This window comes from Papaver somniferum, chromosome 11, assembly GCF_003573695.1.
Source record: "Papaver somniferum cultivar HN1 chromosome 11, ASM357369v1, whole genome shotgun sequence".
NCBI classification, from domain to species: Eukaryota; Viridiplantae; Streptophyta; class Magnoliopsida; order Ranunculales; family Papaveraceae; genus Papaver; species Papaver somniferum.
The window spans coordinates 92,016,835-92,032,458 of NC_039368.1; the positions used below are offsets into that span (position 1 = coordinate 92,016,835).

General features: G+C 38.9%; 2 protein-coding genes across 6 annotated transcripts; one reads left to right on the top strand and one right to left on the bottom strand.

The window, feature by feature from the left end:
• The first annotated feature begins 308 nt into the window (after positions 1-308).
• LOC113320544 lies at positions 309-10,094 on the top strand. Of its 4 annotated transcripts, none has more exons than XM_026568447.1 (11): positions 309-636; positions 993-1,095; positions 1,211-2,388; positions 2,703-2,885; positions 2,984-3,515; positions 3,591-3,941; positions 4,785-5,291; positions 5,372-5,688; positions 5,960-6,058; positions 6,237-6,368; positions 7,788-10,094. In XM_026568447.1, the coding sequence occupies exons 1-11, from the start codon at positions 490-492 to the stop codon at positions 9,537-9,539; spliced, it is 5,301 nt and encodes a 1,766-aa protein (XP_026424232.1). In that variant the 5' UTR covers positions 309-489; the 3' UTR covers positions 9,540-10,094. The 4 variants fall into 4 exon arrangements, with proteins under 4 accessions (XP_026424232.1, XP_026424233.1, XP_026424235.1 ...); XM_026568448.1 differs by having other exon boundaries at positions 3,591-3,938; XM_026568450.1 differs by having other exon boundaries at positions 3,591-3,881.
• A 205-nt stretch (positions 10,095-10,299) lies between these two features.
• LOC113320546 (cation/H(+) antiporter 20-like) lies at positions 10,300-13,097 on the bottom strand. Of its 2 annotated transcripts, none has more exons than XM_026568451.1 (4): positions 12,888-13,097; positions 11,725-12,741; positions 11,182-11,637; positions 10,300-11,069 (listed from the first exon to the last, which is right to left on the bottom strand). In XM_026568451.1, exons 1-4 carry the CDS (start codon positions 13,065-13,067, stop codon positions 10,662-10,664), a joined length of 2,061 nt encoding a protein of 686 aa, XP_026424236.1. In that variant the 5' UTR covers positions 13,068-13,097; the 3' UTR covers positions 10,300-10,661. The 2 variants fall into 2 exon arrangements, with proteins under 2 accessions (XP_026424236.1, XP_026424238.1); XM_026568453.1 differs by having other exon boundaries at positions 10,657-11,069; positions 11,156-11,637.
• Positions 13,098-15,624: the final 2,527 nt, after the last annotated feature.

The following is a 15,624-nucleotide window of genomic DNA, read 5'->3' on the forward strand; positions in this document are numbered from 1 at the left end:
CAATAAAAATTTTGATTTTTTTTCCCCAAATTTTTTCATCTAAACAAACCTTTATAATTCTGAAAATTATCTTAATCACTAAACAAAAGTTTTAATCGCTAATCCAGATTACTAACACTAATACGTAAAGGATAGATTTGTCACTAATTTTTTTTTTGATTAAACGGGTTTCTGATTTTGTTATCTCACATCTTTTTTGTCTTTATTCAGTATGTCTAATAAGATTTAGGTATGCCCAAAATCATAGTTCCATTCATATACCCTACGAGGCCATGACTCAAAACCCATGAATCATGATGTTACGCACACCTAGAATCCTAGAGATATTTTATGCGATCAAGGATTCATCTTGTGCAAATCGTACGGCAGCGACTGATACTAACACACCTTTGTTTATCATTTTTCCATGAATATGATAGAACCGCCAGTTGAGGGACGAACACAGAAAACGTCAGAGGAGACAGAGAGAGAAAGTAGTGGTGGTGGGTAATGGAAGAGATTGATGTACTTAGGGCACAAGCTATTGCATCCATGTCTTCTTCGCCTGTAAACCCTAAATCTAATAATTCCGATAAAACACTACCACCTGAAACGGCGGCCAGAGAAGAAGGCGAATTAGTCTCTTCTGAAGATGATGTAAATTTCAGTAAACCCTAAATGAATCTTGTGTCTATGTACAGTCTAATTTGTGTTTATATATTAAATGAATCATGTATTTATTTATTCTGATTCAAGGTTATTTGTGGTGTATGTTCATTCAGTTATTGAAATTAGGGTTTTGCTCTTAATGCCGTTTGCTGTCTTGAGTATTTTCTTAACTTACAATTGTTTAAGGTCTCTTGTTCTATGTATTTCCATTGTTTTTTTTTTTTTTGTGTGTGTGTGAATTTTGGTGGTCATTTTCAGATTGTACGTTGTTGTATTTTAGCTTTTGTGGGGATTTATCTTCTAATTAGTGGGTAATAAGTGTTTCTCTGGTCAAATGTATGCAGGATTTGATAACTAGTTCTGCTGCACAGTCTGCTAGTTCAACTCCCAAGCTGGCTGAAGGCGATACTGTTGTCAAGAGCTCGAGTACTCCAAGTTCTGCAATGGGTAGGTCGTTTTGTATTGATGAAGTGCTCCTTCATTTAGATTTAAATTTTGTTATTGAGTTTTGAAACTAGGGTAATAGGTAAAAGAGCATTCATATTAATTTTATGCTTTTCAGGTAAATGTGTTTCTTCTGTGGAAGTACCTGCTAGCTCTGTGGACAGACAGGTTAAACCGTCTGTAAAGAAGAACTTCAAACCTGGTTGTCACTACAATCCTGGTTGGTCTAAGCCTCCATTGCCTGACACTAACTTAGTGATAAGATTCTCAGATAGCGAGAGTGAGAGCGATTCTGAAGAAAACAAACCACAAAAACCTTTAGCAAAGAAAGATAACATAACTGGGGTTCATACTTATAAGAAACGGCCTACTTCACCACATACAAAACCAGAAGTTTTGCAACGAACTTCGAGCAATCAATTAAAGATGATGCCTAAGAAGGTTTCTTCAAGTCACACATTCATATCATCAATGACTAAAATCAATGGAGCCAACTCCAAGACCCCAGGATCTTTTTCCACTGCGTTTCAAAGTCGAAGTTCTGGTCCTCTGAATAAGACATCATCAACCCAAGAAGGCGAATGTAGCCAAAGTGTGAGATTGAACAATAGTGAAGCAGATAGCTTGCGCCAGCAGATTGCAATACGAGAAAATCAATTGAAGGTTCAGCTTAAATCTGTCCAGCAAAGACAGGAAGGAGATTCGGGTTTGTATCACGAACATAGTGGCCCAAGGCTAAAAGATAATGCAGCTGTACAGAGAAGACCAGCTTCTGTTAGCTTTTCTGAATTTTCTCCCAGTGAACAGGCCAAGAAACGTTTGAAAACCGACAATCCTAACTGTGGCAGGCTGGTTTCTGATGGGGAACAAGAAATACGAAGACCTGCCTCAGAGCCTACATCCAAATTGCCGATGGTATTGCGGGAAAATAATGGTGTCGGTGGTGAAGATCTGGTATGTAGTTCCAAAGAGATTAATGTAGGTAGAACAGATATAGTAGCAAACAGATCGACACAAGCTCTCCAGCCTAGGAATTTACAGGAAGTGAAAGATTATGAACCTTCTGTATCTTTTAACGAAACCATCTATCCAGCTGTCCCATTTTCTAAGATGCCTAATAAGCAAGGAAGTTGTAGCATAGCTGGCAATACCCCTAATGACAGTAATTCTGGTAACGGGACAGGGTTGCTTGATTCTTCTGTGCCATTGAGGAGAGTATCACAGTTTGCACTGATGACATCAGGAATACATGACGGTGCCGTGTCTTTGCGCAAGATGCTTTCCCCAGAGAAATCAGTAAGTTGTGCTGCTCCCCGTTACATAGTTGAGTCTTCTCTTAATATTTCTAAATACCGTGATAAGTACTTTTGCCCTGTAAAGAAATCACATTTTTTATTGGTGCATTTTTTTTCCTTCCTGTGTTATTCTTATTGTCCATCTTTGGTGGCTTCTATTTATGTTATCCTGTTTTTAGATTCTCTTATGCTTAGAGTGGAAAACAATTTATTCATAATTTCATATGGATCTGTTGAACTTGTCTAAGTTAATGATTTCATTTTAATGGTTTCCACTTTGAATGCTCATGTTAGTATCAATCTGAATGTTTACAGGCCACCAAAAGTTCTAATCATCCTAGGGATTCTTGGGATCCTCATTCATCTACTTCTCAGCAGAAGAATGCACCACACGAGCATTTGCGCACGCAGAGCATTGAACACAACCAGGTGTCACATGGTGATAGAGTACTTAAGCTGTCATGCGATTCTATATTTGATAAAGTTGCAGATGCTTATGTAAGTACACGTGTTGTATGGTTACTTTTTGCTGCACCACTTGTATGGATTTTACATTCACTTTGGTGTCTGAGTCTATTTCTTTTGATAATTGCAAGGCAACACCGATCAATACAAGGCCCCTGAATTCTCTGGAACGCGGAAACCTCTTGGTAGACAATACCATGGATGTACAGACTTTAGCCAAAATGGAAGAAATTCAAGACAAAGAGTTGGAAGAAGCACAGGAGCACAGGAGGATGTGTGAGGTTGAAGAAAGGAAGGCACTTAAAGCTTATCGTAAAGCGCAGAGTGCTTTGGTTGAGGCTAACACTAGATGCCAAAATCTCTTTCGAAGAAGAGACAGTATTTCTGCTGAACTTCAAGGTTGTATAATAGAGGAGTCCAGTTCTTCATGGTCGTCAAGGTGTCGTAACCATCTGGATACTAGGTGTAATTTAGTTGATAATTTTCGAGGGACTGAATTGGGCCAGTTTCCTCCTTTAAGTAACCGAAAGCAGAAACAATTGGAGGGGTCAAATCAGCTGGGCTCTGATAACATTCAGGGAAAGGATGGTGCTCTTCTCCCTTCATATCAACACAACGGTACACTCAGCTTAGTTTCTCAACCGTGCATGGTGCCTCATGCGGGTATGTCACAATTGTATTTCAGCGTACAGACACTTACTACTACACTGATATATAACCATCCTAACATGTCTGCAGATGAAGATAAAGATGCAGTAACAACCGATTTTAGAAATTTTCAGTCGAGGCTATCATGCGGAAATGAGAGAAGTGTTGGAATGGCGGAGGTGGAACGTAGAGACAATCCAGAAAAGAAATCTTCTGCTAGTGATCCTCAAGATTATGCACTTCTTGAAGCCTCTCTGAGGACTGAACTTTTTTCCCGGCTAGGATCAAAAACTGTATCGAGGAGCAGTGATTTGCACTGCGGTGCTGAAGGCTCTGTTAGCAAAGGAATGGAGTGTCTTGCTGAGAATAAATCTCTGTCAGGTTTGGTTAACCAGCCACTTGTGGAGGATGAGCAAAATCTTATTTTAGACCGTGGAGGTAGTATTATCATTTTCAAGCATTTTTTTACTTCCAAAATGTTGAACATGTTTAAGCAGGGCACATGCTATACAATTATATATATTTTTCCTGAGTGTATAGATACTATTTCTCCTTGGACTGTTAGATATGGTATTTACCATAAACTTTCTATCGTAGAACAAATTAAAGTCCGAATCACGGTAAATCCTGCGCATATGAATTGATTTGGTAAGGTTTAGTTGATTTTTAACTTGCAAGTTTGGAGGAGCATAAAACTTCACAAGTCTTGTTGCAGTTCCTGATTATTTTCTTCTCCAACACATTGTTGCTTGCACTGGAGAGAAATTCAAGCAACTTTAATTAAGTAAAACATGATGATTCCAGTGAACTGCAGTTTTTTTTTCTTTTTTCTTTTTTGTGTGTGCATGCGTGTGTGCAGTTTGTTTTATGTTATTATTAATGGGGTCCTGAAGATCATATTTTAATCAGTTATTCCACTTAGCATCCGTTGGCTTAATACATGGCAGACTGTTCGAGAGAACAGCTTGATAATGCAAATGCTGACGTAGTATCTAGTGAACAATAACTGTAATTTGAAAGATCTTTTTCGCTAGCTTATCGTCTCTGCACCTCTTTCAAGCAAAAGAGCTTCTTTGCTTTTCTAAATTACATGGCGGGACTTTCTAGGTCTAGATTGATTTGAATGGATGATGCTGTTTGGGCACCATTTAGGCGTTGAATTTCCTTTTTGTGAGGATTTGTGTTCTTTAAACTGAACATGAACTATTTGATTATTGATTTGATTGTGTTGCCTATTTGTTACGAAGAGATTAACAATCTTTGCAACACCTTCTTTTTAACCAGGTACTAAGGGACTGGGAGAAAACATCATCCACAGAACTAGTGAAGTCACAAAACAGTGTCTTGGTGATATGTTTTCTGATCTTCAATCACGTGCGTTTGTTGCTCCTGGTGATTGCAGTATGGCTCCAACAGAAGCTTGCAGGCGAGCTGTTGCTGGCCCCGACATGCCTTCCTCAGCTCTTAGGACTGCATTTAATCATTTGAAGAATACAGCTTCAATAGGTTCCATAGGATTCCAGACGAGAAATAAACAAAAATCCATGTCTGAAACTTCTGGCGAAGCATTTGATCTGCGTGACACTTCTGGAGCACATTTCATAGAGGACATCACCAAAGGTACTGATATGCAAGGATTCGGTTCGTATGTTTGTGGTCCTTCGGTGGATCCATTTTGGCCACTTTGTATGTTTGAGCTCCGAGGAAAATGTAACAATGAGAAATGTCCTTGGCAACATGTTAAGGACTTCGGGAAAAATGTAAAGCAGGATGGTGATTCTGAACGTGCTGGTATGACTTTAACCTGATTTGTTCTTGGCGGTAAGTGTCATATTATCCTCTATTTTCAGAAAGTCTTTTTTATTTTGTAGATTGCGAGGTTGGAATGTCATCAGACCTTGGAGAATTCAATGGTCGACCCAAGCGTTCTCAGCTTATGTCAGCTCCACCAATTTATATAGTTAGCTCAGATGTTCTCGGAGCGCAACGTACATCTAGATCTGTGCTGGCTCAGAGTATGGGCCAGTCCTGTCTAAACCGTTTTAGCACTTCCTTGATAGTCAACTCTCCCAGTTGGAAATATCTGCTAGCAGATGCACCTTTTCTGCATGTTACTGTTGGTCGTATTGAAGGACAAGGGAGCTGGGACAGGCAGTCTTTGTATCTAAAGACTCAAGACAGTGCAATGGTTTGTCATTCTAATTCCAGTAGTTTTATGGTACACCTTTGTTATTTACAGGACTCACTTAAAAATATATTGCAGTATTTGTTTTTCCCATATATTCTCACTCAAGCTCAAAGTGGTACGCGACAGAAGGGTTTTTACAAAATTATGTTGCAGGGTCTTTAGAATGTATTTTTAGAATGGAGTCTGTGTTCCAGCGTTGGTAACACCATCTTGTATATATATTGCTGTGTTTATATTTGATCTAACTTCTAGAGTGCATCTTTTTTGTTAGAAGCAACACAAACAAGGTTTGGCTGATCCTGAACAATCCTTGGAGCTGGCGATTGTTCTTTTCAGTGAGGATGTGAGTAGACGAGAGGGGAAGAAAAAGGTGTCATTTGCAACTTCCTCATAATTACTATTCGATGTTGTCATCTCAGAAAATGTGTAAACACTTCATCCTACAAGAAATGATTTTTGTAACTGTGGCGCTTGTGGGACTGATAATGTTAAAAATCGTGGGACTGGTAATTATTACGTTGTCACGTTTCTTAGAATTGTTGTTGCAGGCTCTAGCTGTGCTGTCACGTGCGCTCGAGGCTGATCCTACGTCTGTGGTCCTATGGATGGTTTATCTGCACATGTACTACAGGAATGAGAAGGTTATAGGATCTGGGAAGGATGATATGTTTCTTCATGCGGTATGCTGTTGTTTGCTCCTTGATATATACAAGATTTTTTGGCATTTACGTTATTTAAATTGTTTGAACCTCAGTCCTATCAAAAATCATTTCGTGACCTTACCTGAATGATTACAATGAATTCACTTAGGAATGATATCAGCATCTTGGTATGATTTTCTTATGAAATTTGTTAGGATAGTGGAGCTTGTAAGCAAAATATCATACTTCTTAGTTCTTAGAAGGCTGCTGTCACCTGTGGCAGTCAGCATCACTCTTCTTTCACCCTATCATTTGCATTCCTGTATTGGATTTAAATGTTTTTCTTATTATATTTTATGGAAACTTATGAAAATACTTGCACTTGAAGCAAATTAGGAGATTATTTTTTTTTTCCTTTTATCACATTTAAACTAGCATACATGGTTTTTCTCGGTGGTAAGGTTCATTGTCTTGAAGGGGTGTATGTGGAAAAGATTTCCGTGTATGCTCAAGTTTATATAGTATATATATATGATCACTGCACAAAACAGACAGCTAGATATTAATTATACTTTAGACAAAAGGGATTAAAAGTTTTTGAAACGAGGATAAACTAGTTGATGAAGAGAATATCATCCTGCAATTTATCTATATCGCGTGAAGGATAAAGCGATATAATAGTAGTAGCAAGTAACAACTAGTACTTGGCCACCCCTCATTGTAGGTAATTGGCATCTTGTATATACACCATGACACTAACCTATGTGGCAGAGAGAGAGAGAGAGAGAGAGAGAGAGAGAGAGAGAGATGGCTGGACTAAATGTAATGTAAAACTGCACATTTTGAGTTGGCTGCACCACAGGCTGGCCAAGCGGTAATTCTTTCCTCGATGGAAAATTACCTATTGTATAGACTAGCTTTCCAAGTTCGGTATGCATGTGTCTTATGCTGATTATTTCCTTACACCGTGTTTGTATGAAAGCACCTTGGTTACGCCGAATTTTGTAAGATAAGATAGGTAACCCTATCTAGCCTATCGGGTGACCTATGATTTATTCATGTATCTTTAGAACACATACACTTTTTATAACCTACATCTGAAGATGAAATGCAAGTTAAATCTATCCCGTCTCGGTTATATTAGTTTTTGCTTTTGTGTTACAGTTAAATCCAAGTCCTTCGCCTGTAGGGTTCATTTTATTTTTCCTTCTCTGTTTTGGGAGAATATAACATGCTTAAACCCAGCATCTGGACAGTTTGCCTCTAATCGAACACAGCGAACCTTGTTAATTAAATAGCATTCACCGCTGTTTCCGTCAATGTTGCTGGTTTTGTTTTTCCTCACTGTTTGTAGTTTTCTGATAAGAGCTTGTTTCTCATATTCATTTACTTGTTTTTTTTTTTTCATAAGAATTGATATTTAAGCTGCACATGGATACACAATATCTTCTTCTACAGATCCAGAAAAATGAAGATTCTTACGAGCTCTGGCTTATGTACATCAATAGCCGGATACATGTGGAGGATCGTCTGGTTGCTTATGACACTGCACTCGGGGCACTCTGTAGATTTGCATCTTCCGATGACTGTGATAAGATGCATATTAGTGCATGCATCTTGGACCTGTTTTTGCAGATGATGGAATTCTTGTGCATGTCTGAGGATGATATTGGGAAGGCTGTCCAAAGAATATACGGACTCCTCCCAACTGAAACAGGCATTTCTGACTGGGGTTCAATGTCTCTCTCAAATATCCTTCCATTGTTATCTGTATCTGACAAAAGTATATTCTGGGTTTGTTGTGTCTACTTGGTGATGTACAGGAAACTGCCAGATTCAGTGTTACAGCAATTTGAGTTTGAAAAAGAACTCCAATTACCAATAGAATGGCCTTCTCCAGTCCATTTAACAGCTGATGACAAGTGTCGAGTTCTAAAATTGATGGAAGTGGGTATAGATTCAGTTGGTCATGATATTAACAGTTACTCACATGAAAGTGAAAACAATTACAAATATGCACATTTGCTAGCTGTTTATCATGCTCAGTGTGTAGAAGTCCTCGAGGACTCGGAATGCAGCAAGAACTTGGTGAAGGGATACATTGAACTGCACCCAACTTGCTTGGATTTTGTACTGACATTGGCTCGTTTAAATAACAAATTTGCTGGCGATTTGGGATATGAAGGGTTTGAAAAAGCATTGCATAGTTGGCCTAAGGATGTTCCTGGAATCCAGTGCATTTGGAACCAGTATGCTCAATATGCTCTGGAAAAGGGGGAAATTAAATTCACAGAGGTGCTAATGGTCCGCTGGTTTGAGGATAGCTGGAAAGTTTCTAGTCTTCAAGCGGAAGAGCCAGATGGTTGCGTTTCTTATCCTAAATCAAAGGACGAGTTGTTTGGATTGCTTAATTTAGCGCTCCATAAAGTGTTGCAGAAAGATCTGGTTGAGGCACGCCGTACGATTGATAAAGCTTTAAAGATAGCTTCTCCGGAGTATTTTAAGCACTGCGTGAGTGAACATGCTGTGTTTGTTCTTTCTAACAGGTTGGAATCAATTAACAGGTTGGAATCAATTGAAGACGGTGCCTTTGCAAGTGGTGGAATGTTGGGCCTTTTAAATGTTTATTTATGTGATTCCCGGTTTTCACCTGTCTCTGAGCCTTTGTCCAGGAAATTCTGCCAATATATTAGAAAGCCAAGAACTCGGCAACTTGTCAATTGTATGCTAGGTTCAGTTTCACGCGATTGTTCGCTTTTAAATACGATTCTGAAAGCATGGTATGGACCTTCGCTTTTGCCGAAAGAGTTTGGCGAGCTTAAAGATCTTGTCGATCATGTTGAGGTACTAATGGAAATTTTCCCTGCCAACTATCGTTTAGCATTGTCAGCGTGTGAGTTGATTATTCAGCATCATAATTTCAGTAAGGGTGTCGCCTTTGCTAGTGCTGCATTCTGGGCAAGCTCTCTTGTGGTTAATGCCCTATGTCAGTCGAATCCGTTAGCACCAGAGAAATCATGGGTAGAAGCTTGTGGTGTTCTGAGTAGCCTAGGGGAACTTCATGGCATCTCTGAGAGATTTCACCAGCAGGCTGTATCAATTTATCCCTTTTCAGTTAAGCTCTGGAAATCATACTTAGACTTCTCTAAGGTTACAGGAAACATGGGCGTTGTTATTGATGCTGCAAGGAGGGGTGTCAATTTAGAATGAGTTTCTTAAATCAGATTTTTCTTTTTTTTTGGTATGTTAGAAAGAACATTGGAGGTGCATAAAGAGGACCTGGTGCTGGAAAAATATTTGGGACCTAAAGTAGGATTAAGAACAGATACATATATACATAGAGGAAAACAGTAGGGGGCCATCCTATACTCCGAGCTGGAGATTTTCGCTTCTTTCTGATGGAAAGCTGTTTGGATGTAATAACGGTGGCCAGTTTTGCAGTTGAAGCTAACTAGGAGGGCACATTATATGTATAGAGTGAAGGATTAACTTGCAGCTAGCTCAGTGTTGGTTGCTCCCACAGCGTACAGAACTTCTTGAGGGGGTAAGATAGTGCTGTTATACTGGAGGTATATGCACACTTTTGGTTTCTTTTGTTGCTATCTGTTGGTTGTTTTTTCTCCTTTCCTTTTGTAGGTTCACTAAGTGCGAGTGTTGTTTTAGATATATATTGATACAAACTCAGCTCTAAACTTAATGGTTAGCCGAGAGATTTTGTACCTCACGGTATAAATAAATTAAAGAAGAAATTATATTTTGAATCTCTGTAGTGTGTTTTATCTGCCTGAATTTTTCGGTCTTGGGGTGAATGTTCATACGGACCTTCATAGCTTCCTTTTCATGTATGTATTTGTTGTTTGTCAGATGAGAAATTACTGGACATGTTTGGAAAACAAAATCTGGTTTGGCTGATGCCATAATTGGTTAATTTGGTTCTGAAACCACAGGTTTTGCTATGATAGTAGCCTAGTAGGAAAGCAACAACCTGCATTTATATTTATACTATATTTTAAGAGGAGCACGCAAGTGGTAAGAGGAGCACGCAAGTGGTAATGTAGCAGTCTGAGCAATAGAATCAGAAAGATCAATCAGATTCCTGCTAACTTATTGGAAGGCTCAAAGGTTCCACCCGTTATTTATGTAAATGCTTTTGTATTGGGCTTCACTCCAAATACTGAACAGGTGGCCTTCTGTCCCAATTTGATTGCCTTGAAAACTCTCTAGCTAAGAAGTATCTGGATACTCATGCCGTTATGGGGCTTGCAATCTGTAAACATGAATATCCCGAAGTGTAAACATGAATACCTGCACCCTCACAGATCTATGCTTTGACTAAACAGTAGAGAATACTGCTTTGGGGATGTCTAGAGGTGCACCAGTTTTGCTACCGCTTGAGAAATCTACAGGAGCTAATGACAAGATTTTTGGAGCCAGATTAGCAGCATTTGCTACAGGGCTGTGCTGTTGGATTACCAATACCGAAGAAGTAACACCATTCCCTGTTGAAGCTAATATATCACCAATCGTCCCGAGCTCTTCATGTTCAGTTGTATGTTCTTTCGATAACTCTGCAACCATTCTTGTTGGAAATCGACTTCTCCCTGTTACAATCAGTGCATACTCTCCGCTTCTCCCCATTGTCAATACTCCTTCGCTAATACGCTCCGCCTCTTTCTCTATATAAATCGTTAGCCCGTCCCTTCTCATACAAAATTCGGCTATTGCAATCTCGTCTAGTTCCTGTTTTGTTCATGTTCAACATTCAGATTAGTCCATAGATTCTGTTGTTAACAAGAAAGTGAAAGAAAAAGAAGAAATTATCACACCTTTTCACGGGAAGAAATTATCACACCTTGACTCGACCTAGTCGATCGCTGTATCCTTGAAACGCTGCAGAAACTCTGTCCCCTGGCTCAGTACCTTTACAAATTCTGTTGATAAACGGAAGACCGTTTCGACGAGTCCGTTGGACCATTAGAATAGAAGAAGAACGTTCACTCAGTTCCATAAAGTGCATAACATAAAGTTTGATGAGTGATGATGACCGAGTTGAGTCCACGAGTTTGATGAGTGAAGGGATGTTCCCTATTCCGTGAACGCAAGCAAGAATACGAAGGTTTTTCTTGTCGGAGTTATTACTGAACTGCCGGCATGAAGGGAACTCAGTTTGCCGTCTTCTTCTACGAGTATCGTCACAGGATGAAGAATTACGCGCGGGTTTGTAAATAGCCATTACACTTGGGGTTGTTATGAAAGTTGCAAAAATTGACATGAGGATTAAGATGGCAAACGTCTCGTCGTTGAGGACCTGAAATTCGCAATCAGTCATTTCCATTTTAGTACTAGCATTTTCCTTAAGGTAAATTATGGGGGGTAGAAAAGAAAGAAAACAAACCTTTTTCTCCTTGCCAATATTGAGAACTATTAACTCAACTAATCCTTTAGTATTCATCAGGAATCCAAGTGTCATCGCTTCCCTAACAGGTATCTTATTCATCATCGCAACAAAAGAGGTTCCTACAATCTTTCCTGCACAAGCAGTTGTTGTCACAAGTACTAAGAGTCCCCAAGCTTCCATCCCATGCATTTTTGTAACATCAGTTTTTAGTCCACTTGAAGCAAAATAAAGTGGCAATAAAAGACCAGTAACAAAATCTTCTGTTCTTTTTATTAATTTCCCAGCAAATTCTCCTTTTGGTATCGTTAGTCCGAATATGAATGCACCAAATATTGAATGTATTCCGATTAAATCTGTCGCGAATCCCGACAGCATTACTCCAGCAAGGGTTAAACATATATAAGTTTCGTCTGCTCCTTGATGTTTTGATGAACACCGCTTAGATACCCAAGCCATGACAGGCCTAACAGCAAATAACATGATAAAAACAAAAGCAATACCACACACAAGTACCCATACAGACACTAACGGTTTTTTCTTGTGATCCCCACCTTCTGCAAGGGCAACAGCTAGGGCCAGTAACACCCATGCCACTAAATCATTGAAAGCGGCTGCAGCCATGGCCGTTTCACCAACTTGGGTTGTTAATAGCTTAAGTTCTGCTAAAATGCGGGCTAGCACAGGGAAAGCAGTAATAGAAAGTGACACGCCCATGAAAACTACGAATTGAGCGAAACCAACATTTTGTTCACCTTTGATGGTTTTACGGAGAATCAAAGCAACACCTACACCGGAGATGAAAGGTACTAGGATTCCAGCCAGTGCAATGCTGAAAGCTTTTTTACCACTTCGTCGAATTGAATTTAGATCGAGTTCAAGACCGACTAGAAAGAGAAAGAATAAGAGTCCAATGCTTGCAATTGTTTCGAGTATTGGTGCACTCCATGGTGGAAATATTCGATCTACATACGCTTTGTTACGACCTAGAGCTGATGGACCCAAAAGAATCCCACCCTAAACATTAAACCAGACAGAGTCACATATATAAATCATAGATTACATAAACAAAAACATCAAAACGTAATGGCTTTGAAACATGCAATTTTGTTGGTTTAAACGATGTGAATGAGGTGCCGAGAAGTGAAGACATGTATACTTACAAGAATCTCAGCTATGACCTTAGGTTGTCGAAGAGGCTTAAGAACTAGAGTCAGCGAATGGCTGACAAAAAGGACTAGTAAGGTCTGTATAATCAAGAGAGGAAGGGCATAGTTTAATGGGTTATCACCTTGCCATGCACCATTGGATGAAGCTTCAATGTGGGTTTTGTTAAAGGTCATTACAAGATAGAAATTCTTTGTATGCCTTCAATCTCTGATAAAACTGGAAGGCAGACCGGGTGTATTTATAGGCAGATATGTTATGGTACTGTAAAACTGTTGTAAGGAAAAATAAAGTCGAAAATATGGACGTTGGCTTAATAGTACAAGACGAATCTGCTCCCACACCTATATGCTCTAATATTCATTATTCATTGATGATAAAAAGAAGCACCCACCAAATTTTTTAATGATATGTCGCACCTATCATTAGAATTATGTTTATATTCTGAATTAAGAATTAGAATTTAACAATCACTACAGCTCGCTTTTTCTATTTTTTGTTAAAAGAGTAAAGAGTGATGATGCTAAAGGCTTTAGATTCGATTCCAAGCTTCAAGTTGATTTTATTCCTAGACTAGAAGTTGTTATGAAGTAACTCGTAAGACTTGCTCAAGGCACCTCATGTGCAGAAAGGATTTCAGCTAATTAGTGCTTAGGCCGGTTCCTATGGGCATGGTAAAGCCTCAATTTTGTCACTTTTGCATCCACTATGGGCATGGCAAAGTGGTAAATTTGCCTCTTAGCCAGGTTAGGTCAAGTTTTCACCGGGAGGTCGAGTCTCGACCGCTCGATTAAGACTACACCGAACGGTCTAGTTTAGACTGGTAGCGACCGAGACTCGGCTGCTCGGTAGAAACAAGACCGTCCATTAGATCTAATCCAACAGACATAAATTCATCCGTTTATAGATACCCAATTCTAATTTCATTTCTGAAAAAGCGGGGGTATAACAACCACACCCAATATTTCGATTAGCAATCTGTATGGACTAACTCCAATATACTTTCTAGAGAATCAACTAGACAGTCAGACTCAATCTAGAGAAAAGTATATCGAGGAGTTAATATCTCTCTCACTTGATTTGATATTTACTCAAGCAAATAGAAATCTGTGAGTCTTTATCAAATACAAGGATAATAATTTGGATGGTACCAAAGATCAATATCCAAGTGTCAATCAATTTAAATCAACAACCAAAGGTTAGATACTCTAATTGATTGATCTTAACGCACAACCTGTGATATTTCAATTATATAACAAAATATAATGCGGAGTAGAAATAACACAGACACCAAAATTTTGTTAACGAGGAAACGCAAATGCAGAAAACCCCCGGTACCTAGTCCAGATTGAACACCACACTGTATTAAGCCGCTACAGACACTAGCCTACTACAAACTAACTTTGGTCTGGACTGTAGTTGAACCCTAATCGATCTCACACTGATTCAAGGTACAATTGCGTTCCTTAAGTCTTTCTGATCCCAGCAGGATACTACGCACTTGATTACCTTAGCTGATCTCACCCACAACCAAGAGTTGCTACGACCCAAAGTCGAAGACTTGATAGACAAATCTGTCTCACACAGAAAAGTCTATAGGATTGAATAAATCTGTCTCCCACAGAAATACCCAAGAGTTTTTTGTTCCGTCTTTTGATAAATCAAGGTGATCAGGAACCAATTGATAATACAAACTTATATTCCCGAAGAACAACCTAGTATTATCAATCACCTCATAGCAATATTAATCGTATTGTAGCGAAAAAAAATGTTGCGGAATCACAAACGATGAGATGAAGATGTTTGTGATTTCTTTTTATCTTTCCCTATCGGAGATACAATCTCAAGTCAATTATTCAGTTGAACTCTTACGATAGAAAATGGCAAGATCAGATCGCTCAACTACAAGAGAAGTAGTTTCGTCTGGCTTCACAATCCCAATGAAGTCATTCAGTCGTTAACCTACAGGGTCTCGGGAAGAAACCTAAGGTTAAAGAAGAATCGACTCTAGCAAATTAACTAGTATCACAGAAGAGGTGTGGGGATTGGTTTTTCCAGTTGCTAGATGTCTCCTTTATATAGTTTTCAAATCAGGGTTTGCAATCTAAGTTACCTTGGTAACAAAGCATTCAATATTCACTGTTAGATGAAAAACCTGATTTCTCCAAGCTAATATCTTTAAACCGTTAGATCGAAACTTAGCTTGTCATACACAAATGAGACGTGTTTCATTTATGTTTGAGTAACCGTACCTAAACGTGTACACTTGGTTGGTTCACAAATAGTTAACCGAGGTTAGCCATATGAGTACTTTCATATCAACCATATTCATCTATCTCATAACTAGTTCAAATGACTCATAAGAACTAGTTGATAGAGTTGTTCAATTGCTTAGGTCTTTATTCATAGAAACAATTGAAACAAAATCGGTTTGATTCACTTGAATCAATTCATGAAAAATCTAGCCACGGTTTGCAAAGATTGCTTCCTTATTGATTTATTGTTTTAAGTTCATGAACTTCCGATTTGAGAAATAACCAGCTTGAGTACGCTTACGGGTACGTGTACCTTAGCTAACATGATTTGAGTCTGGAAACTCAGCAGAAATTTTCGGTTCGAAAACTTCCGTGAGTACGCGTACCTAAGGTGACTGGTTTTCCTGTTTGTAAACTACAAACTCCAGCAGAAATTTTAGGTTAGAAAACTTCCGCCAGTACGCGTACCCAACCTGTC